The sequence below is a fragment of the Mytilus trossulus genome, chromosome 2 (assembly GCF_036588685.1).
Source record: "Mytilus trossulus isolate FHL-02 chromosome 2, PNRI_Mtr1.1.1.hap1, whole genome shotgun sequence".
Taxonomy (NCBI): domain Eukaryota; kingdom Metazoa; phylum Mollusca; class Bivalvia; order Mytilida; family Mytilidae; genus Mytilus; species Mytilus trossulus.
In genome coordinates, this window is record NC_086374.1 from 60,645,292 (window position 1) to 60,669,253 (window position 23,962).

Below are 23,962 nucleotides of genomic sequence, written 5' to 3' on the forward strand. Positions count from 1 at the left end.
AAGTCTGTAAAAACATCAATATTTGTATACCTAATTTGAAACTGCCTTATATGTGTAAATGTCTTGTTTCTTATGCAAAAACTGCCGAAATAGCCTTGTTTTGAAAGTTTGTCATTACTATACAAGTATGAGCCATGGCAAAATTATTAATAAAGTGATATGATTAGAGTTTCTTGAAATTTTAATTGTCTGGATGTTATTGAACCGTTGCACGTATTCTAAACTAATTGTCTTATTGGCATCATACCAAATATTTTTATAAGTACTCTATGCAGGATTCTATACACTTATTTTGAATTCATAACATATAATGTACAAAAAAATATTTCAATTCGCCTGTTCAGAATCTAAAGGACAATGGGTAATCTCATTGTTCGTACAGCAAAATGAAAAAAATGTTAAATCATTGGGTGGATTTTCATTGTTTAGAACATTCTAAACCAATCACAACGTTTTAGTGTAAGCTTTTAAAATATTACCCAGAATGCATTAGATTCTGAAACGGCGAATTATTGAAAAGTTTAACTGTTTATTGCTTAAATTAACCGAACATGACCTTAATAAATAATCATAATCATGAAACACGTGAAAAATAAGTAATAAGAAAGACGTGCAATAGTGCGATGTTGAATTTTTGTTTCATTTACTTCATGCTTTTCTATTTGGTAATTTAAAAACTTTGTTATGACAAGTGCTAAGTGGTTTTGGTGTATTAATTGTTTTCTTTTGGAATCACTTAACATTATTCAACTTTACGTTTGTATACCTTTTCTTTTATCACAGTTTTCTTACACTTGCAATGTGTGGTTGCTAAAGTGCTAATGAAAGGTCATTAAATGGGTAAAAACTATCAGTGAATTAGAGTACCATTGTATCCCAAACTCTGTTTGACGACCCAAATGTCAGACAAAATTTCAGGTGGTCAGACAAGATTTTTTTAATAGTTGTAAATATAGAAGAAAATATCAAATTTGTTTTTCAGTCAGACTAAACCTAAAACAGTTTGACACAAACTGCAGTACTGGAAGACAATACATTTTTGAAGATTTTAATAGAATAAAGGATTTTCTTATATAAATTTTTTTCCATGTGCACATGTTTTATAGTAAAACTTTGCCTTTTAACTGTATAAAACAAGTTACAAACTTTTTTTTTAATTTGAAGTATCAAATGCCTTTAAATATAAATTAACCAAGCTCCAAAAGATAGCTACAGGATGTTTTAAACAGAGGTGTAATGTTTATAAGAAATAATTGATGCAACCTATACTTTATTGTAGTTTAAACATGGGTAGGCATTATATTTATGTCACCCGAGCGACAATGTCGGGTGACATATTGCTTTTCCTCTGTTTCTTTTTCTGTATTATTATTATTCTTCCACCTTTTTTGTCCGGCAGTTTTCTCAGTCAATGGAACCAATCTTAATGAAAGTTAACTATAATGAGGAACACAGAATTCCGGGTTGCAGTAGGCCTGAAGAACATAAAAAATGGCTGCCGTTACCATGGATACAGATCAAATGTGAACAAATCCAGTTATTGGTTTTGGTGAATTATTTGGACATTATTAATCTTAGAATCATTATATTTTATTACAATGTAGGTGCATATACTGGTTTTGGATGATTTTGGCAATCATTGGAACTACTATGTTGCCATGGAAACTACACCAAAAATTTCAAAAATATCAAAATGATCCAAATTTTTTGAAACTCCATAGTAACAATGAGCAACATTGGTAGATGATGAATTTGGCGTTGGAGTTTCGAAAATGTCTGCCGTTACCATGGAAACAATGCAAAACAGGTCAAAATGATACAAAAACCTTAACGTGGCATTTACTTTCTTAAATTGGTAGGTCAAATTGATTGAAACTTTGATGGTATGGTCCCTCCCATGTACCAATGTGGTATATGCCATTAAATTTTGGGAATGGTCTCTGTTGCCATAGGAACCATCACAAATCAGTGTTTTCCATTCGGCATTTAAGCCGGGTGTGCCGACCACCTTTCCATTTTAGGAGGTGGTCGGCTTTTTTTTCAAATACCGGATTTTTTTCGGTTCCGCACGGTAAAAAATTTAAATACTAATCGCGTCTCGCAGTTTGTTTTCATTTACAAAAATGGCGGTTCGGCAAATTTCAATGTTTTCTTTTATTGGAAATGGAATGGAAAGTCAAATGATGATGGTAATTTGGAAATTTCTAAGCCATATAAGTCAACTAAAACGGATAGTTGAATTGAAATTGTTGAAATTGAAAAAAAAAGTATCAAAACAACAGAAAGGCACACAGGCGATCGCGAAGATAAACAAGTTGGGAACAATCCAAAAATGAGGGACTGTCCATCAGGGGTCATATTACTGTTGAAAAAAAAAAAAAGAAAACTGAATTTATTAGATTAAAAGGGGGGGGGGATCGTTTTATTTGTTACAACTTTTCTAAAAGATTGTCCATAATGATAAAAAGGCCAGAAACAAATATGTCCTCATTTGTTTCTCTTTAAATGTACCCTACATAAAAGGGATAGTCATTACATGGAGAGGTTACCCCTAATCTGTTTCTCTTTAAATGTACCCCTCATTAAAGGGATAGTCATTACATTGAGAGATTACCCCTCATTTGAGTGGTGGTGATAAATATGAACAGGACTTGAAATGGATAATCGTCACAGAAGGATATTACTGTTCTCTGTGCCAAAAATACAGAACTAAAGCAAGGAACAGGACAGAAACTTGGTTAGAAGGCCATGCATTAGCAGACTTCGTAGGAGGAGGGAGTCCCGCAAAAGCCATTATGATCTGCTATCCGAGATTCACAAAACTAATTTGTCAATCATTTAATGAAAGGCTAGCAGTGGTAGCAGAAGAATGGTTCAATTCCATTTAATGTGAATACAATCCTATTTGTGACCCCAACCCACAGTAAAACTGAAAAAAATAAACCCGGTTGAAAATGTAAAAAAAATCACCCAGTTGCAAGTGTTTTTTTTCAAAACACCCACCTTACCTTAGTGAAAAAAGGAGAACACTGCAAATGTCAAAAATTTCAAAAATTTCAAAATGCTCCAAAATTGATTAATTTTTATATGATTGTTGAATGGTAATTCTGGATGAGACTTTTGATGTTGGAATTTCCAAAAAGATCACTGTTGCCATGGAAACCGAAAAATGTCAAAATTTTCAAAATGCTTTGAACTTAATGAAACTTGATAATATTGTTAACTTGCAAGTATAGATAAGACTTGTGACCTTGAAAATTTCAAAATGTCTGCCATTACCATGGAAACAGCAGAAATGAGATTTGTTTTAAAATGCTCTTAATGAACTAAAAAATTTACAGAAAGATGTATAGCCATGTATATTTGTACATTCACTGTTGAACATTTTTTTAAATAGTTGCCGCCTAGTGGCAATAGGTGGAAGGGTGACATCTGCTATTGCTTGCAATGGCAATTCTAGTTGTGATTATTTTTGCCCAAGCGATAGTGAGGGCTAAAATAACACGAATATAATGTAATTAAATGGACATTTCAATCAAGTATGATGATTTCAAATAGTTTATGTCACAGTGACATCAACACTAAAATTCCTATTCTTAAAATGTCAGGATTACATTGTCACATATTTACCATTAAAACTAACATAATGTTAAGTCTAAATAACAAAGTGTTCCATTGCTGTTAAAATTTGTTGTTTTAGAATCTTATGTAATATTTCTAAAAAGAGTACAGAAAATACTTGCTGCTGGTTGAAAAATGTCCTAAACCAATGAAAATTTAACAAGTGACCAAATGTTATTTTTTTAGGGAGGGGGGTGGGGGTGTGTGCTTACAGTTTATTACCAAGAGTCCATTAGATTCTGAAATGAGGAATTATACTGTATTTTTTATTTTTGATGATTTCTATACCTCTTGTCCACCACCATCCCTCTCATCACGGTCCTCTCCTTCATCTGTACTGTCTAAAAGAGTTATTAGATAATCTTTTCTATTCACTGCTGACGGAAATGGAGTCTTCAAATAAAAATTCAAACATTAAATGTAAGAGTTTACAGAATCTCACATATTGTAAATTTAAATTCAGAAATTATTGCGATGTTTATATTATTACGAAAAAAATCTGATTACATATAATTTAATTTATCAATTAATTTTCAAAATACCGTTAATCCTGATTACTTTTTGATTACATTCTTATTGCTATATAAAAAATCTAAAATTGTGTTTAGGGTCTATATGTTATAACTTAAATTGTGTTATTCATATTTAATAAATGTTTAACTTGTTTAAATAGATTTGTTTACTTAAAGCATTTTAATTGATTTTAATATTTACTTCAGTCAAAATTAACTGTTGCAGTAAAAAATTAACTGTTACAGTAATGAAAGTCATAATTAGCCTAAATTATAAAATATTAGATAGTGTACACATGTTATATTCTAGTTAAAACTTTCTTTAACCCTGAATTATTATGATTTGTTAGTATTGTGATTATTGTAACCTTCCAATTTACAGATAGGAGAGCAATCTAGGTGTGTTTTTATCACAATTATCAGTGGTGTGTAGTTATAGGTTTCTATGTAGTTTACATTTTAGATGAAAGATACACCAGACATGTGATAATTTATCTAATTAGCAAAAACAAGAGGCTGTCAGAGTGGCAGCAAACCAGATTTTCCTGCAGAGGTTTAACCCTGATCAGTTGAGCAAGTATGGACACAACCATGGATTGCTTTATTATTATGAGGATACCAACTTTTTGTGGATCAACTGAAAAACTTGTATTTTGATGGTAACTTAATTTTCTGGTTTTGCCAATGCCTGCTTACAAACTTGTGGTAAATTTATACTTTGTTCAACATTTAAATTTGTGGTTTATCTATAAAAACAAAATCCAAAAAAATCAAAATCACAAGAATAATAATAAATCCACAGTATATATTAATTATTTCAATTAAGTGAGATTGCTTAAGTTACTCACATATAGCCTATCCATACTCATTATTTGTAAACTTTAAACAAAATTTGTATCTAATGCAATACTTTTTTCAGTTGAATGCTTCCTTTTATAAACAGTAATGAAGTCTTTGTTTATGTGTGTTTGAGAATTTTTCATGGTTATAATTTACTTAATCAAATATTTCTGTCTCCAGTGCCCATATTTCACCCCTCCTTTGTTATTTTTCCTCATTTTGACCTTTTTCAGATTTTTCATTTTTTTTTTGGACACTTGTTTACAAAACTTCACATTCAGGTTTATGGTTTAAAATTTCTTCCCTGAAGTGTCACTAAATCTGATTCCAGTGTCAATTATTGAATATATTTCTAACCTGGAATAGTCTCCATCATCATGGTAATCATGTAAATAACTTATTTTAATGGAAAATTAATATCAGGGTTTGTTTTAAAAATACCAATTATTTCTCCGTAGCATATTGATTAATCCCACATGTTTTACAAATGCATATGAGGGAGTAATTAATAAATATATAGAAAAACAAGAATGTGTCCAAAGTACACAGATGTCCCACTTGCATTATTATTTTTTATGTTCAATGGACCATGAAATTGGGTAAAAAGTCTAATTTGGCCTTAAAAGTAAAAAGATCAACTAATAAGGAACATGTGTACTAAGTTTCAAATTGATAGGACTTAAACTTCATCAAAAACTACCTTGACCTAAAACTTTAACCTGAAACTCACTGGACAATGAAAATGGTGTCAAAAGTCTAATTTTGTTTAAAAATATGAAAGAACATATCATAAGAAACATGTGTACTAAGTTTCAAGTTGATTGGACTTCAGCTTCATCAAAAACTACCTTGACCAAAAACTTTAACCTGGAACTCACACTTTTAATTTCTATGTTCAGTGGACCATGAAAATGGTGTTAAAAGTCTAATTTTGTTTTAAAATAAGAAAGATCATATCATAAGGAACATGTGTACTAAGTTTCAAGTTGATTGGACTTCAGCTTCATCAAAAACTACCTTGACCAAAAACTTTAACCTGAAACTCACACTTTTAATTTCTATGTTCAGTGGACCATGAAAATGGTGTCAAAAGTCTAATTTTGTTATAAAATAAGAAAGATCATATCATATGGAACATGTGTACTAAGTTTCAAGTTGATCAGACTTCAGCTTCATCAAAAACTACCTTGACCAAAAACTTTAACCTAAAACTCACACTTTTAATTTCTATGTTCAGTGGACCATGAAAATGGTGTCAAAAGTCTAATTTTGTTATAAAATAAGAAAGATCATATCATATGGAACATGTGTACTAAGTTTCAAGTTGATCAGACTTCAGCTTCATCAAAAACTACCTTGACCAAAAACTTTAACCTAAAACTCACACTTTTAATTTCTATGTTCAGTGGACCATGCAAATGGTGTTCAAAGTCTAATTTTGTTTTTAAATAAGAAATACCATATCATAAGGAACATGTGTACTAAGTTTCAAGATGATCAGACTTCAGCTTCATCAAAAACTACCTTGACCAAAAACTTTAACCTGAAACTCACACTTTTAATTTCTATGTCCAGTGGACCATGCAAATGGTGTTCAAAGTCTAATTTTGTTTTAAAATAAGAAAGATCATATCATAAGGAACATGTGTACTAAGTTTCAAGTTGATCAGACTTCAGCTTCATCAAAACTACCTTGACCAAAAACTTTAACCTGAAACTCACACTTTTAATTTCTATGTTCAGTGGACCATGCAAATGGTGTTCAAAGTCTAATTTTGTTTTAAAATAAGAAAGATCATATCATAAGGAACATGTGTACTAAGTTTCAAGATGATCAGACTTCAGCTTCATCAAAAACTACCTTGACCAAAAACTTTAACCTGAAACTCACACTTTTAATTTCTATGTTCAGTGGACCATGCAAATGGTGTTCAAAGTCTAATTTTGTTTTAAAATAAGAAAGATCATATCATAAGGAACATGTGTACTAAGTTTCAAGTTGATCAGACTTCAGCTTCATCAAAAACTACCTTGACCAAAAACTTTACCCTGAAGTGGGAAAGACAGACGAACGAACGGAGCCAAAGACCAGAAAACATAATGCCCCTCTACTATCCTAGGTGGGGCATAAAAATAAAAATTATGAATGCGTTGATTTTATTGATTAGATAACAACAAAGAGAAGTCAATATATATTCCAGAAACTGCTGGGGGTATATGCATTGGTTCTTTTTAACCACAATTGGAACCTCCAAAACATTATCATAACTAATGCTACAATGTTCACACATACTCAAAATCCATACAGAGCAGTTTAAATAATGTCAGTTGATCACAAAACTTAATAATGATGAGTAATCAATTTCACAATTGTATATGAACTATTCTAACAAAAGCAATCCAGTTTTTTAATTAACAATGTAAGGCCATGAACACACATTTTCTGGTTCTCAGATACTCCAAGTCTATCTTTAGCTAGATTTGGAAATTTGCAGCAAATCTATCTTTATTAAGTTTAAAAAAATTGCAGAGTTCAGATTGGTAAAAGGGAGATAACTCTTAACTATTTTTGAAAATTCCCTATCTATTCAACCAAATTTAAAAAAATTCACCGCTTTCTTAATATTTCACCTTAAAAGTTTAACTTCATAGAAACAAGGCATATCCTGAACTGTACATGTATCATCTTTCTGCATGCCAATTTTCAACCCATGTTTAAAGTCTTCTAAGGAAGAACTATCTTTCAGAAAACAAGTACTACTAAGAATAACCTTTCTGGGAATCTTATTTTAGTATACTATGGAGCACATTAATCCTCAATTGTTAATACAAACTCATATACATGTAAATTTTAGTTCAAAATGATCTAAATATATTTCTCTTTCATTAAAAGTTTAATTTCTTCAAAGGTCAGTTTAAGTAAACAATGTAATTAAAAGCACTATTATGTGTCAAAGAAGGGCAACTTTTGCATATAGTTATATGATATATGGGGAACTTGGCCGATTCCCACCGGATATTTTTATTAAATTACGTACTATTTATTATTGGGAAAAGCTTGTAACTGGGGGAAAAAAGAAACTTCCTGTTATTCTATATAATCTTGTTACTGGTAGTTACAATGGAAATGTATCTTGGTGTAAGAATGTAAAATCTGTGCTTGATAATTGTGGACTACCAAATATATGGAACTCCAAATTTTATAAGTAAAAACTGGTTGTATGAAACAGTTTTAAAATAAAATTAACTGACCAGTTCAGAGAGACATGATATGCTACTGTACAGAATTCTCCAAAAGCTCTAAATTATAAATGATTAAAAAATAGTATAAAACTCGAAACCTACTTTGATATTTTAGATGACAAAAATATTGCTTCTTTTTGTAGATTTGGAACGTTGAACACAAAAATTCCTATCGAAATTGGTAGATGGCAAAACATTCAGAGAGAAAATCGTATTTGTACTTTGTGCAATTCCGGTGACATTGGCGACGAGTTCAACTATATTTTAGAATGCTCGGCAATAGACGATAGTAGACAACTGCTGCTAAAGCATCATTTTATAAACAGACCAAATATTTTAAAATTTCAAGGTCGAATGAATAGTAGCAACTCCTGGGTAATCACTTTATGTCTCTATTTTACATTTGTATTTAAAATTTATACTATGCCTACCTTATTTAGGAATGCTACAACACTGTCCTGGATATTTGTATCATTCTGTATACACTGAGGAACTATGGACTCATGAACTGTGATCTCTGCAAACTTAGTAAATGTTTCTAATGCTTTGTGTTTTATTAAACTATTCGAGTCTGATAATAAACTGTTGAAAATCTCTGGGATTTTGTTTAATATTTGACTCTGCTGAAAAAACAAGATATATAAATAATCAAAATTATGTGAATCCCAATATTTAATGGACAGTTCATACCAAACTAACCAATAAATCATAAATTTTACCTTTTACATATTAGTATCTATACAACAAAATTTTTCTATTTCAGTGTCTGTCATCAAATTAATTTTCTAGCTGGTATATATGTGAACATTGATTTTTTTTATGATATCCTTTTGAGATTAATGCATTTGTTAATGTTTATTAATGTTATTGAAACATTTATGTGTTATGAGATTGAGACAAGTGTAAGCTTGCAAAGATCAGAACAGAAAAATCTTTATCTTATACATTTCTGAGATATCTTAATTCTCCAAACAACTGACTACCTACGGTAAAGGATATGGGTTTCTTAGACAAGCTGGATGATTCCAATCTATCAAGATAAAACAATTTAAACAAAGCAAGGTACAAATTGTAAAGACCTGTCTCATAACAATATCTTCAGATAAAATCCCCCTCCTTTATTAATATAAGTTTTTCAAATAAACAATGTTTTTAGATAATTCTAATTTCAATTTACTTTATAATCTAAATCAATCTTCATTTGGCAAATTGTTATGAGTGTCATTTCATTTTGAATATATCATACGGAATTCATTTTTGTTTATTTCATCTTAGATATAAAATTCAAGATCCATAACTACATACCTCAAATGATGGAGTGAGCTTGACAGAACCTAAATGTTGAAGGAATACAGCTACAGATAGTTTAAAATACTGATCTGGTCTTTGTTTCATCACAGTTGATATAAATATTAAAATCTGAAAGCGAAAAAATATAACATTTAAAGTTAGATGGAAAATATATTATACTGAACAGCTTTTCATAACAAAAATGTTGAATAGTTTAACAATGCAAGATAGTATGATGAATTGCCTTCAAGACTGATAGACTGATATATAAGCAAAAAACATTACGAAAACTACAGGATCAAATCAACTGTACTGTCTACGTTGTTGAATATCAAGTGGAAGACATTCTTTCACATACTGCAAAATTCAGATATCATAGCAAGGTTTTAATTTATGCTAACTCCCATTCTGAATTCTGAATGCTTCTCTGTATGCAGATTTTCCAGATATAACAATAATAAATCTGGCATTTTTGACAATTCTTTTCGAAAATTGCAATAAAAAATATACCTAATAATTTCTGAATTGGCAATATTGGTATGGAAGTATCTTCAATAGAGATGTGGATTCCCAAAACTCAAGAAAATCACACAATATATGTTCTCCTTTGTTGCTGGTGACCTCTATTAACTTTGAATACAATAAGCAATATTTAAATGGTAAATGTATTTTTGTTTCTTTTCTTTTTTTATTTGCAATACAAGACTATCACTTTACAATGCAATGCTCTGCTATCCATTTTCAATGAAATTACCATACTGTGGGGTCATTTGTTTTGATGGGTATCAATTTTTGTGTATTCAGAAAAACATTGCATTTTTGTTGATATTTAATTTTGTGGTTTTGTCAAAGTCTGCAAATACGCCTATAGAACATTTATGAATTAGTAGTTACCCACTAAATCCACAAAAATTGATATCCCACGAACAACAATTAATCCACAGTACATGAAATTTATCTGGTAAACTGTTTCTTCTCTACATACCTGTAATATTTCTTTATTATCCAAGTTAGGCAAGACAAAGGAGTATAAATGAATGACCTTTGCAAAACATAATCTTGTAATAGGTAATATCAACCAATCAGAAAAGCTGTTGCAAATCATGACAGTCTTCTCAACAACAGAGGACTGAGCATTGGGCAGAAGATACTTTTCAACAACATCTGAATCATTAAATATATTGAGCACACAATCTATTGATGAAATCTGTAAAGAGACAAATATACATATTACTATCTGAAATACGGTGAAAACCAGCCTATTAGATTATTTGGTTGATATTTTACTCAAATGTTATAATGATATTGATTTGATATAGGGCAGAAAAAAAGATAACAATAAAAAAAGCAAAATACAGTTATTATGTCACAGATAAAACATCTCCATTACTCTTCTATATAACAAAACCTAATACTCAAAGGAAATTAACAATAAAGAAAACCTTATTTAAGTTTCATTAATATCTTGACCATATCATAAAAGAAACAAAACATAGAAATAAAAAAGCTTAAATTTTGTTCCAGAAATTTAAGGTTGTAATGTTGCTTTCTTCAATTAATAAGAGCATCAAATGTAAAACATATTTCAACAAATATTCTTGCTCCAAACACATGGGTCGATTAACTTACAAGAGAAGCAAAGCTATTAGGCTTCTTTTCTGTTGTATTGATGAAGTTATGAACAGTTTTCACACAATGACTAACAATGTCATCCACTAAACTCCTGGCATTTGTTGATGTAAAACCAGAAATGGACAAAGCTGACCATAATGTCATGTGACTACTCAGTGGGTATAGTTTGATTATATCAACCTGTAAAAGATATACTTCTAGTTACATATGTGAAAGCTATACTGAAAGTACTAGGTTCATGAAAGGTTAATATTGGCTCTAAAATACTTTGAAATTTTACTCCTGTAATAATATAAACATTGGATGATAAAATATGTAAAATATTTGCTAAATTCAGTTATGGAAACTAATGATCCTACTCTTTGCCAATACTTATATTTGGACATTGCACAAGGTCATTGTTTTTCTGATTTTTTATACAGTTTTTCCTAAGGTGGGCTGTTACATCACTGTTACCAGTTAGGGGAAGATTCAGGGTCAAAAATATATTTAACCCCACCATCAGGAGCCTGTAATTCAGTGATTGTTGTTTATTGCAGTATATTTGATTTTTTTTCTTCGATTATTGTTTCGTATATAAATCAAGTAGTTGGTTTTCTCATTGAAATGTTTAATTTTTGTCATGGCTAAGCCTTTAAAAGATTATTATTCAGTTTGGCTTTTGTTTCATTGTTGAAGGATGAACAGTGAGTCAGTGACCTATAGTTACTTACATTTTTGTAATTCTATCTATGGAGATTAAATCAAGTATATTACCAAAAATTTTGATACAGAACTGAAGGGAGTCTATATTATTGGATAAAAAGAAATTTCCCAAAGTCGGGAACCCCAATAGTGATTGCTTTATATAATATCTTATTTTTCGGTTAATAGGAGAACCAGGTATTAAGAGTTGATCATAGATATATTTGCTTTTTTTTTTTAAACATGGGCTGATCTAAAACTTGACATACTCTACAGAGATAATTGTTATTTAATTACCTGATGTTCTTTGGCTAGGAATTTAATCATCCTGTTGACCAGTACAGTCACATTTCTGTACTGTATTGTATGTCCCTGTATACTCTTCATCATCTCTAACAGTAACTTGACATGGCTGTCACATAATTCTGCAGATCCATATCTAAATCATAAATTATTTACCTTGTTATAGCAAAAGTCTATTTAATCAAGTTTCTTGTCTCCCTTCCTACCCTTACACATTTTATGAATATTTTTGTTAAGAAAAGTAACTCCAGACATCTTTGGTTAAGAAAAGGAAAACTACAGCCTATGTTATCTATTTTAAAAATTCAAATGACTTTACTTTCATACTTGGCGGTCTAGCCCTATTTGTTATAACCTGAAGGTAGGAAAGACTGGTATAAATATATATTTTTCAAATGTAACATATTGTTTACAGGAACTAGTATCATCATCTTGGTGATTATGGATAACCTCAGTAGGGAAATGTTTGAACCATGTTCAGACAGAGAAGATGCAAATTTAATACTGACCTAACAAGGAAGCACCAAGCATCTGTAGCTAGCTGTGAACAGACTGGACTTGTCGATAATAAATTAACTATTAATACTTCTTCCTGGGGATGGAAAAAAATATATACATGCATTGGGAAAAATTTCTTCTGAATGCATAAATTGTACACATATTTTAACTACTCTTTCCAGAGCAAAATGCTACATTAAGTCAATGGTGAAACACTACTATTAAAAAAAATCATATTAGTTCATGATGTAAATTGTTTAAAGAAACTGCAATATCAGTTACACTTCTATTCAAAATCTTATTTAATAACTTTTGATAACAGTTTACTGTCTAATAAGGTTTAATGTTAAAAAGTGTTGTACTCTGTCCAAAATTAAACATTTCTGACATTGTGGAACTATGCCAAATTAACTATCTGCTGTAATAAATAAAACATACCAGTTTGTGAAAATGATTTGCTGGTAAACTTCCAATAAAACCACAGAAGTGCACACATATCTCATCATACAAACAAACCTCCCTGTAAAGAATAAAAGTATTTTTAGTGTGCTCGCATACCCTATACCCCAATTTAATTTATATAGTACAACTTTCCAAGTCCCTCTTCCAAAACAAGAGTACCTCCTCTGAAATATCTTGCCTGCTTTACTTTAACATGTTGAAAGTCTGCAAAATGAAGGTTTTATTACATGTATCAGATAAAATTAACATTAATAAGGCCTATGTTTTCTTGTTTGAATTGTTTTACATTGTCATTTTGGGGCTTTTTATAGCTGACTTTGCAGTATGGTCTTTGCTCATTGTTGAAGGCCTTATGGTGACCTATAGTTGTTAATTTCTGTGTCATTTTGGTCTCTTGTGGAGAGTTGTCTGATTGGCAATCATACCACATCTTCCTTTTTTTTTATATTATATCTGCATATACAAGGTGTGACATACCCATTCTTTTATGTACACTTGTTTTATACATTTGTAATTAAAAAAAGCCATTCAGTATATATAAACTGTATTTTATCTTTTTACATAAAATTTTGAAGGTTTAGGTGACATTAAGGAAGACAAATCAGTGATCAGAAAAAACTCCACCAAACCGTATTTGTACATACTTGTCTTTTTTACTGGTACTTGATAGGCCTGGAACACTAACAGGTAAAATCACCTCGACTGAACCTATACAAATAATAAAAAAAAATGCTCACTGATTGTTACAAAAAATCTTCTAACTTTTATATTAAATATTGAAAAAGCAACATCAGTATATAACAAGAGGCTGTCACAACAAAAGCAAACCGGATTTATTAACATTTATTTGTGTCCTGGCAATATCACAAGAACCATTACTGATGATTGGTGAAAGTGAAAATCATCAATATCAAATTTGACCTCTATTTTGTCATCAGTATCAACATATTAAAATTTGAAAAGCTTAGATTGAATGGTTCGTGAGAAAATGCACGGACACAACTGAAAACACCATTTTTCAATCTTTCAAGAACCATAACTCCTGAACGGTAAAAGTCAAAATCGTCATTATTAAACTTGACCTCTATTTTGTCATCAGTAATAACATATTAAAATTTGAAAAGCTTTGGTTGAATGGTTCATGAGAAAATGCACGGACACGACTGGAAACACCATTTTTCAATCTTTCAAGAACCATAACTCCTGAACGGTAAAAGTCAAAATCGTCATTATTGAACTTGACCTCCATTTAGTCATCAGTAACAACATATTAAAATTTGGGAAGCTTTGGTAGAATAGTTCATGCGTAAATGCACGGACACGACTGGAAACACCATTTTAGGATCTTTCTAGAACCATAACTACTGAACGGTAAAAGTCAAAATCATCATTATTGAACTTGACCTCTATTTTGTCATCAGTAACAACGTATTAGAATTTGAAAAGCTTTGGTTGAATGGTTCATGAGAAAATGCACGGTCGGACACGACTGGAAACACCATTTTTCAATCTTTCAAGAACCATAACTCCTGAACGGTAAAAGTCAAAATAATCATTATTGAACTTGACCTCCATTTTGTCACCAGTAACAACATATGAAAATTTGGGATGCTTTAGAGACTTTAGAGAACAGTTCATGCGTAAATGCACGGACACGACTGGAAATGCCATTTTTCAATCTTTCAAAAACCATAACTCATGAACGGTAAAAGTCAAAATCGCCATTATTGACCTTGACCTTCATTTAGTTGTCAGTAACAACATATTAAAATTTTAAAAGCTTTGGTTGAACGGTTCAAGAGTTAATGCATGGACAACATTTGATTGTCGCCCGCCCGCCGAGCATCCCCAAATCAATAACCGACATTTTTGTCACAAAAATCTGGTTAAAAATGTATCTCTTTTTATTGAACTTTGTAGTAATTGAAGGAATAGAATATGATAAGCAGTGATTAACAAAAAATAGTACATATGGCAGGTTGGGTTGAATTATTGGTATAATTGGTTTAAATAGTTTGAACATTCTCTTTATTCTGCTTCATATAATCATCTGAATCTGATAATAAAAATTCAGGGCAATCCATGAGAAAAATCAATGGAATGATACAGAAATTTTGATCTTATAAATTGTATAATGCAGCATCAGCTTCATTGATCTCTGGACCGATCAAAATATTCAAAACAGTGTTGGTCCCATAATGCAACATTATTCTACACATTAAGTCTATTTCTCTGTATGCAAACTTACATTTGTTTAGGAGATAGAAGATTGTCTGTATTAGACTGTGGGCTTGGATGTCTTCTGGGTGGTTATTTGGTGACAACCATCTTTCCTTTTCGATGTCTGTAAATCATACCAAAAGTAATATTAATACTAATGTATGACATCAACATTTTTCATTTAAAACAAAAAGACGTCTTGCAAAAAATCAAATACTGGAAAGTTTCATTTCCAATCTTTTAAGGGAAGTTTTGTATGAACAAGTTTTTATGTTAAAGCGTAGTAAAATATTAATAAGTTTGAGTATTTAGGAGTGGAAAATTAATAATTTCTTTTTCTTAATTCCAAATATGTAAATGGGCAGTTCTAAATTTTAAACCTTAATTACATCTTTTTCAGTTTCAAACATGTGAGGGATTCAGAAAAAACTAAAACAAGAATGTGTCCCAAGTACACGGATGCCCCACTCGCAATATCATTTTCTATGTTCAGTGGACCGTGAAATTGGGGTCAAAACTTTAATTTGGAATTAAAATTAGAAAGATCATATCATAGGGAACAAGTGTACTAAGTTTCAAGTTGATTAGACTTCAACTTCTTCAAAAACTACCTTGACCAAAAACTTTAACCTGAAGCTAATGGACGCACAGATGGACGGACGAACGGAGGCACAGACCAGAAAACATAATGCCCCTCTACTATCGTAGGTGGGGCATAAAAATTGTTTTGAAATAAATTAAATTGTCTTTCCATACATGAATTCTCAGATTTGTTTCCCATATGAAGTAACTTAACCTTCGGCAAAAAACTGGAAAGTTAATTAGCTTGTGATCAACATGACTGAATGAAATATTATTTGTTGAAAATATGTAACAGGTTGGTAAAAAATATTAAAAAAATGTACATATGCATGCATTGGTTCAATAATTTCAATAACATTAAAATAATAAGAAACTCGTTACATATGACTTTAAGCACAAATAAATTGAGCACTGATGATACATGCCTAGATTTTATTTGAATTAGATTGGAACTTACCTGATAGTTTGGGAATTGAATTCATCACATAAATTGTAAGCAATAAATGAGGCAAGCTGTCAGCATCAGTCAGGTTGTCAACTGAAATCAAACAGAAATTTTTCAAATGAAACTATGCTAGAAAAACAGAAATAATTTAACCATATTGTTTTAAAAGTACATATATCTTTTTATATAAACATACGTGCTATAAAACTATTGAAATATACATGCCCACAGCTCTGATGGACAAGTATCTTTCTTATACATGTGAAACCTATCTGGATGATAAAATTTGCTGTTACATTTGTTTTTCAATTATCAAAATCAACAATCTTAACATGAGTCAATATGATTGCATCGCCTTCTTCAGCACAAATTAATTAAATCATTGTTGAAGGGCATTTAATATAGGTCATAGTGACCTAAATTTGCCTGGATTATGATCTTCTTCCTAAGAGACACAATCCCCTTACTTATTGGTACCAAGACAAGAATAATTAACAGAAAACTTGATGAAAAGTCAATAGAGTATGAGATGTAGGACACAGCAACTTCTACCCTGATGCTAACATACTCTTCTAAAATCCTTTTTTTTTTAAATAAGTTTAGATAATATGTTACTGATTGTAATTGAAATATTAAAACAAGAAATTATTTGAATCTGGAATGATTTCGAATTTTAAGAACGTTTGTTTTAGTTTTTCCACACTATGGCAATGAAATTATTTCATACTTTAATTTTTATATATCTCACAGCTAGTGCCCCTTTAAATGGACATAGTCCATTTTTTTTGAAGTTCACATTGGTACATTCTTTCGTTAAAGATTTTAGACATCACTACGTAATTTTGTGAACCTGTACAGAAATTTATGAACCTTTGTTAGAGATAAAATCAGAATCAAAATTTTGAACTGGATTTCTATATTATTCTGTACATTACTGAGAAGTGGACTGTTATTTTGGTGATCAGCATTAAATCTTTAAAAAACTGACAGCAGCTATCACAAAACCCTTTATAAGTTTTTTGTATACAACCTCATAAGCAAGACAGCAATTCTCAAACACAAACATTTGAAAGCCAATGATGCACAAATACATGAAAACTATATAGAGCTAATTGACCAAAGATACTTGAAAGAAACAGAACTCCTGCAGGATCAACTTTGCTTGTATTAGTTTTAAAGCAAAATATTTATTTATTGTAAGAGAATTTAAGAAACGTTTTTTTTTTATAAATCATGTCCCATTCTTGTTTCTTGATTTTTAAGTACAACTGGAGCAAAAATAACTATGTGAATGTGAGTACGTATTTGTTTTGTAACCAAATGACATGTGTTCACATCTGCTGTAGTTCACCAAGTAGTAATACATATATATATTTGTACCTTGTAACTTGTTAGTCAAGTTGACAAATTTGTTTTGTTGTCCTTGTATGTTCTTTCTGTACATCAACTTCTATTAAATAAGGTTAAATTAACACGCAAATTATTATAAAAAAAGCCATTATTCAGTCTTACCACAACTTTTATAAATTTAGGTCAAATTAAAACGCACAAATTCATATGAAAAAGCCATTATTCAGTCCAACCACAAGTTTTATAAATAAATGTAGGTTAAATTAACCTGCACAGATTCATATAAAAAGTCTTTATTTGGTCTACATCAGATATAAATAAATAAACTGTTATCACAGACATATGTCTCGCTTTTTAGTAATTTAGATGATGCAAATGTTGAAATTAATATAGCAACACTTTAACATGTAAGTTTTGCTAATATTCAAAGTCAATGCACCATGACAGAAGGTACATGGCTAAACAATCTCCATGGAAATGAGATGTCCCATTGCTATTACAACTGCATACCAAATATCTTTGATTTACCACTAGTCACCATAAACTAGACCTAATCACAAACTAATACATGAGAACTAAGCAAAAATTCCAAAGTCAATAGACCATAACTGAGGGGGCGGGGCCATATAATCACCATGGAAATGAAATATGCCAATACTTATACAAATGCATACCAAATATCTTTGATTTACCACTAGTGGTAAACCCTCAACTAGACCTAATCACAAACTAATACTTTGTTGACACTGCAGCCACTGACACCTAAAACAGCATACCTATATCTTGCATTTTGAATCTGTCAAGCGAGACAAAAATTAATATAAATAAGAAGGATATTGACCAATGAAATGTTCTCTCAAATTAATGCTGAAGCAGTTTTTCTTTACTCATTAGAATACTTTGTTTAGGAATATGCTATAGAAAGGTTGCCTCTGAACTACCATACCGTGTTCAATGATCTAAATTGGTCAACTTGCTTATATTTTATTTGTTTCAACAAATCAAGACATTTTTATTCTTTCAGCAATCAATTTCAAATGTTAACAGTTTAAATGCAATAAAAAATATAAAAACATGTACAGAAGCCAAAATAGTATTTTTTTGTACTGATAGATCCTGCTTGACTGTGGCAGGACAGTAATAAAGTGGAACAGTCATAATTTAACATGTTTAGTATACCTCTACTATTTTAAAAATGTACATTTTGGTTAAAACAAGGAATTATTTTTATCTCCCCCTCTCATCTTGAAGTTAAATGGTTGTTCCCTTACACTCCAAACAAATTACTAAAAATTTGGCACTGCCATCCGACTCTCCCCAAACTGCCTATTTATTGAAAAAAAACTTAAAAAAAAAATTAGCAGCATGTTTGGAGTTACCAGTATACACTTTCTATACTTGCTAATTGTTTTAAACCTGTATAAATGTAGAACATAGTGGGATATAATATCCAAAGTGACTTAAAGAAAAATAAAGTGGCTCCTGACTTGAATATAGAAAGAATAAATAGACTTATACAACTAAAACATGTCCTTTACCTTTATTGTACGCATTTTATATATATATTTGCCCTACCATATATCAGAGTAGTATGACCTCTTACAACATGTACCATGTTTGTATACTAAGATATATTGGGTACAAATTGTCTGGTCTGTTGTTTATTATTATGGGTGTTACAACCTCAAAGTACATCAGTCACATTTTTTTTGTTCTCTTTTGATTTTTTTTACAATTTTACATAACTTTATTGCACGACTACTAAATTACATTTTAAAACATAACAGTCAGCTGTTTTCTCTGCACACCCTTAATAAGTTACTAAACATCTAGGGAATAAAAATTCAGTAAAAACTCAGAAAAAATAGTTTTAAAATTCCTTACATTATTGCTTTTTAGCAGTAAAATATAACAGATTTTGTAAATAATGTCTTTAATTTAGAATTTTTCAATCAGTCAAGTTAAAGCCAGTTTTATATTTTCTTGTATTGTTTTCTGACCTTTGAACTATTTACTCAAATACCTGGGAACAGGTGGAATAAGTTGTCAGAAAAACATGTTTGTCAAATGACCTTTTGGACAAGCAAGGTCAATGTTGAGTTATAATCTCTGGAGTATATCTTGTACGAAACTTCATTTATAACAAACCAGCTGTCTGACTAGTTGACTTCATACAAGCAGTGACAACAGTTCTTGTCCAGAAACATCATTATGGGAAGGAATTTGAAATTATGTGTTGCTGTTCCTTTAATCTTCATTCTTTTGAGTGAGTAAACATGTATATTGTTAGTGAATCTTTAGGAGCTTTCACATTGTTATATGTTTTTCTTAAAAAAATATTGCTATACTTATCTATGGTGATTCGAACCTTATATATCTGGTTATGGGGAATAAAATGAAAAAAAGCTTTGTCTTTCGCAAATATAGTGAACCACCATGCAAGTTTTATGGTTTTACTTAAATTGAATTTGAGGAATCTGGACACATATTTACTGGAATACCTCTTGTGTATAAAAGAAAATAATTCCAATGTCACCCACAAAAGCATTTATTTTACCGGTTCAAGTTAAATAACATAATGAAAAAGAACAACTTTTTAAAATCATCTTAAAGCACAAATTATTTATATATTTAATATTCCTAAGGGGCATAACTTTTCAAAAATATAAGATCAGTCATTATTTAAAAAACAAAACCATGAAATTGCTGATGAATTTGATAAAAATCTGGCAAATATTGTACATTGTGAGAATGCTTACAATGCAAATTTCCATGCAGTTAATATTTCAAAGGGACATAACTCTTTTGAAAAAAAAATATTGATCAGCACTGATTTCTAACTCGTCCAAGACATTGCTAATATAAGTTTGATAAAAATTTGGAAATAAATGTACACATGAGAGCACTAACATTGCAATATTCCAAATAATTAATATTTATAAGGGGCAGAACTCTTATAAATTTTTTATAAAACTATTGATCAGCACTGATTTCTAACTCGTCCAAGACATTGCTAATATAAGTTTGATAAAAATTTGGAAATAAATGTACACATGAGAGCACTAACATTACAATATTCCAAATAATTAATATTTCTAAGGGACATAACTCTTTAAAAAAAATTATTGATCAGCACTGATTTCTAACTCGTCCAAGACATTGCTAATATAAGTTTGATAAAAGTTTGGAAATAAATGTACACATGAGAGCACTAACATTGCAATATTCCAAATAATTAATATTTCTAGAGGGCAGAACTCTTATAGAATTATTGATCAGCACTGATTTCTGACTCATACAAGACATTGCTAATATAAGTTTGATAAAAGTTTGGAAATAAATGTACACATGAGAGCACTAACATTGCAATATTCCAAATAATTAATATTTCTAGAGGGCAGAACTCTTATAGAATTATTGATCAGCACTGATTTCTAACTCATACAAGACATCGCTGATATAAACCTACAAAATAAGTTTTATAAAAATTTGGCAACAATTCTAAAAATACATTAGAGCTAGCTAGTGCTTACAATGTAATTTTCCATATAATTAATGTTTCCAAGGAGCATAACTCTTTAAAAACTCATTGATCAACAATGATTTTTGAATTCATACTAAACATAGTTGACATTAACCTATGATATAAGTTTTATAAAAGTCTGACATGAATCAAAGTTTTTCAAATATGTGCAAAAGTTAACAACATCAGGAGGGTGTCTGCCCAGTATTTCTTTGTCCCCTGCACACCTTGCACGGGTGACAAAAATAGAAGTCGTGGTGATCCAGTTTTCAATGAAACTTTATTTTCAAAACAGGAGACAAGAGAAAAAATGTCTTTCCTCTAGATGTATTGCAGTTGCTTAGATCTAGACCCATCAACACATAAAATGTGCCATTCGAGCAAAAAAGTTGAGGTGACCTATTGTCCAATTTTCACAAATTAGATAGGGACTATTCTTTTATAGGTATAAAGACTTGTGCACATAAATTATATAAAAATTGGTAGAGGCATGAAAGTGCTATCCATTCTCAGAGAGACAGACAGAGTGATTATTACTGAAGGGAACCAAAAACTACACCCTTCTTAGATTAAATAAATAAATAGAGAGGAACTTCAAAGTTAACTTCTGGCTACTTCCTATATGAAAATAACCCAAAACTCAGCTAAACAGCTGAACGGAAGATTTACAATAACAGTGATTCAAAAATGGGGGACATAAACATTATTTTTCTATATTACTTCTTATTGTAAAATCATATGTAACAAGAATGTGTCCCTAGTACACAGATGCCCCATCCACACTATCATTTTCTACGTTCAGTGGACCGTGAAAATGGGGTAAAACTCTAATTTGGCATTAAAATTAATAAGATCATATCATAGGAAACATGTGTACTTAGTTTCAAGTTGATTTGACTTCAGCTTCATCAAAAACTACCTCTACCAAAAACTTTAACCTGAGAGGGACAGAGGGACTAATGAACGAATGGACGCACACACCAGAAAACATAATGTCCATAAATGGACATAATAAACGGGAAATAAAAATAAAAGAATATGTATGAGGATATGTTTACCCCTCCCTTTCAAGTTTTGCAGTTTTATACATTTCAAAAGGGGCATAACTCTAGATTGGAAAGTGACTCACTGCCCACTTTCTGCTAGTTTTGGTTATTAGCATTCTGTATGAGTTTCATAACATTTGGATAAAAAACTTCAGTTAGAGTGCAGAAAGGAAAATGGTACAAACAGTCAAGAGTAACACGTAATTGCCTACGATTGGGGCACACAAATTAGCTAAATTTTTACTAGGAAAGCCAGAATTTGTTTGATTTTACCACTTTGTTCTGTACTTATAGTAATAACTGTTATGTTCCGATGGTTAGTTGAGTAAAACATTTATGACCATTAATATGAAAGTTCATATTGATAAAAGAGAAGCAAAAGATACCAAAGACAATTAAAACACATATTAAAGTTGAAAATAGATAAATTTGGTTGTAATTGGCATTGGGTTATTTATATATTCAATTGCCTTGTGAAAAGAAATTTGACACTTTTAGTTATAATAAATTGAGCAAATACAGTAACATATACAATAACAAAAACATTTAAAAAATAGATGAATTTTAGTGACAATCTAATTCCATTCCAGATTTACTTATTCCTGGTGAAGCTCAGAATGAAACTGAGGCAACTGAATTTAAAGTAGGACCAAATGGTTTTCCTGATAGATTTAATCCAGATAAGGAATCTGTAGCACCACAACAAAATGATCCAACGGAAATTAACCCAGAAAAGGAAACTACAGTACAACAAAATGAACCTACTGAATTTAAAGTGGGATCACATGGTTTGCCTGAAGGATTTAATCCAGAAAATGAAACTACAGTACAACAAAATGAACCAACAGAATTTAAAGTGGGATCCCATGGTTTACCAGAAGGATTTAACCCAGACAATGTTCCTGTAGTATAACAACAAAATGAAACAATTGAGTTTAAAGCAGGTCAACATAGTTTTCCTGATGAATTTAAATCAGGCACAAAAAATTAGGGTGCTGAAATAAACGTAATAGTAATAAATGTACAGTAATGTTTTGTTGTTTGTTGAAGAATAAATTTTAGCTTTTTTTTTACAAACTTTTTTAATTAATGTTACTTTCCACTTAGGGACGACATCAAAAGATCGATGTTTTGGGGGTGGGTGTCAACATTGCTGCAAGTTTTGTTAATCTAAAATCGATTTTACATATATACCTATTGGTCAATCAATTTTTCCCAAATTAAGTTAAGAAGGGGGGGGGGGGACAAAATAGATGCGCACAAGAGCTTGTGTCCCACACCTGACTCTACTTTGGATTTGGAAAGCATGTAAAAATATGCCTAAAAACCATAACAGTTACCCAAATAATGATTTAGGTTAATATTGGCCCCTTAATTAAATGAAAAATCCTGGTGAACAGTAAAACAAAATAGCAAGGATTATTAACGCCATGTTTGATTTCATTCCATTCAGTGGTTCTCTAATAGAGGACATTTGTATGTATTGTCCATAGGGACCTATGTCGAAATAATCTCCCACTGGTGGATTATTTCGGACGATGGATCGGCTTCAAAGTAACAACACTCAGTCATTACCTCATAAGGAACATTTATGCCATTTTTTGGTTTCATTCACTCAGTGGTTCTTTTAAGAAAACATTTGTATGTATTTCCCATAGGGTCCTATGTTAAACTAAGTCCCCAGTTGGCGGCCATCTTGGATGATGGATCT

The 23,962-nt window shown here is 30.8% G+C and overlaps 2 protein-coding genes across 4 annotated transcripts in view; one reads left to right on the top strand and one right to left on the bottom strand.

Annotated features, from left to right (window-relative positions):
- LOC134707695 (FIGNL1-interacting regulator of recombination and mitosis-like) overlaps positions 1-23,962 on the bottom strand; it is a 67,427-nt gene that overhangs the window by 1,229 nt on the left and 42,236 nt on the right. For 2 of the 3 annotated variants that reach the window (XM_063567686.1, XM_063567687.1), the window contains exons 13-23: positions 16,345-16,425; positions 15,334-15,429; positions 13,730-13,793; positions 13,062-13,143; positions 12,635-12,717; positions 12,120-12,261; positions 11,136-11,318; positions 10,492-10,713; positions 9,522-9,635; positions 8,648-8,839; positions 3,910-4,014 (exon numbers count right to left, since the gene is read on the bottom strand). In XM_063567686.1, the coding sequence (XP_063423756.1) occupies positions 3,910-4,014; positions 8,648-8,839; positions 9,522-9,635; positions 10,492-10,713; positions 11,136-11,318; positions 12,120-12,261; positions 12,635-12,717; positions 13,062-13,143; positions 13,730-13,793; positions 15,334-15,429; positions 16,345-16,425 (1,364 nt within the window). The remainder of the gene's footprint in view (positions 1-3,909; positions 4,015-8,647; positions 8,840-9,521; positions 9,636-10,491; positions 10,714-11,135; positions 11,319-12,119; positions 12,262-12,634; positions 12,718-13,061; positions 13,144-13,729; positions 13,794-15,333; positions 15,430-16,344; positions 16,426-23,962) is intronic. The other variant, XM_063567688.1, reaches the window with a different exon arrangement.
- LOC134707698 (uncharacterized) lies at positions 19,674-23,320 on the top strand. The gene is made up of 2 exons (XM_063567693.1): positions 19,674-19,948; positions 22,842-23,320. Exons 1-2 carry the CDS (start codon positions 19,894-19,896, stop codon positions 23,162-23,164), a joined length of 378 nt encoding a protein of 125 aa, XP_063423763.1. The 5' UTR covers positions 19,674-19,893; the 3' UTR covers positions 23,165-23,320.

What these genes read in the sequence shown, in the direction of transcription:
- LOC134707698 (XM_063567693.1), top strand. Translation starts at nt 19,894, where the DNA reads ATGGGAAGGAATTTGAAATTATGTGTTGCTGTTCCTTTAATCTTCATT. An exon ending in TTTAATCTTCATTCTTTTGA is followed by an intron (nt 19,949 to 22,841) that starts GTGAGTAAACAT and finishes ATTCCATTCCAG; the next exon opens with ATTTACTTATTCCTGGTGAA.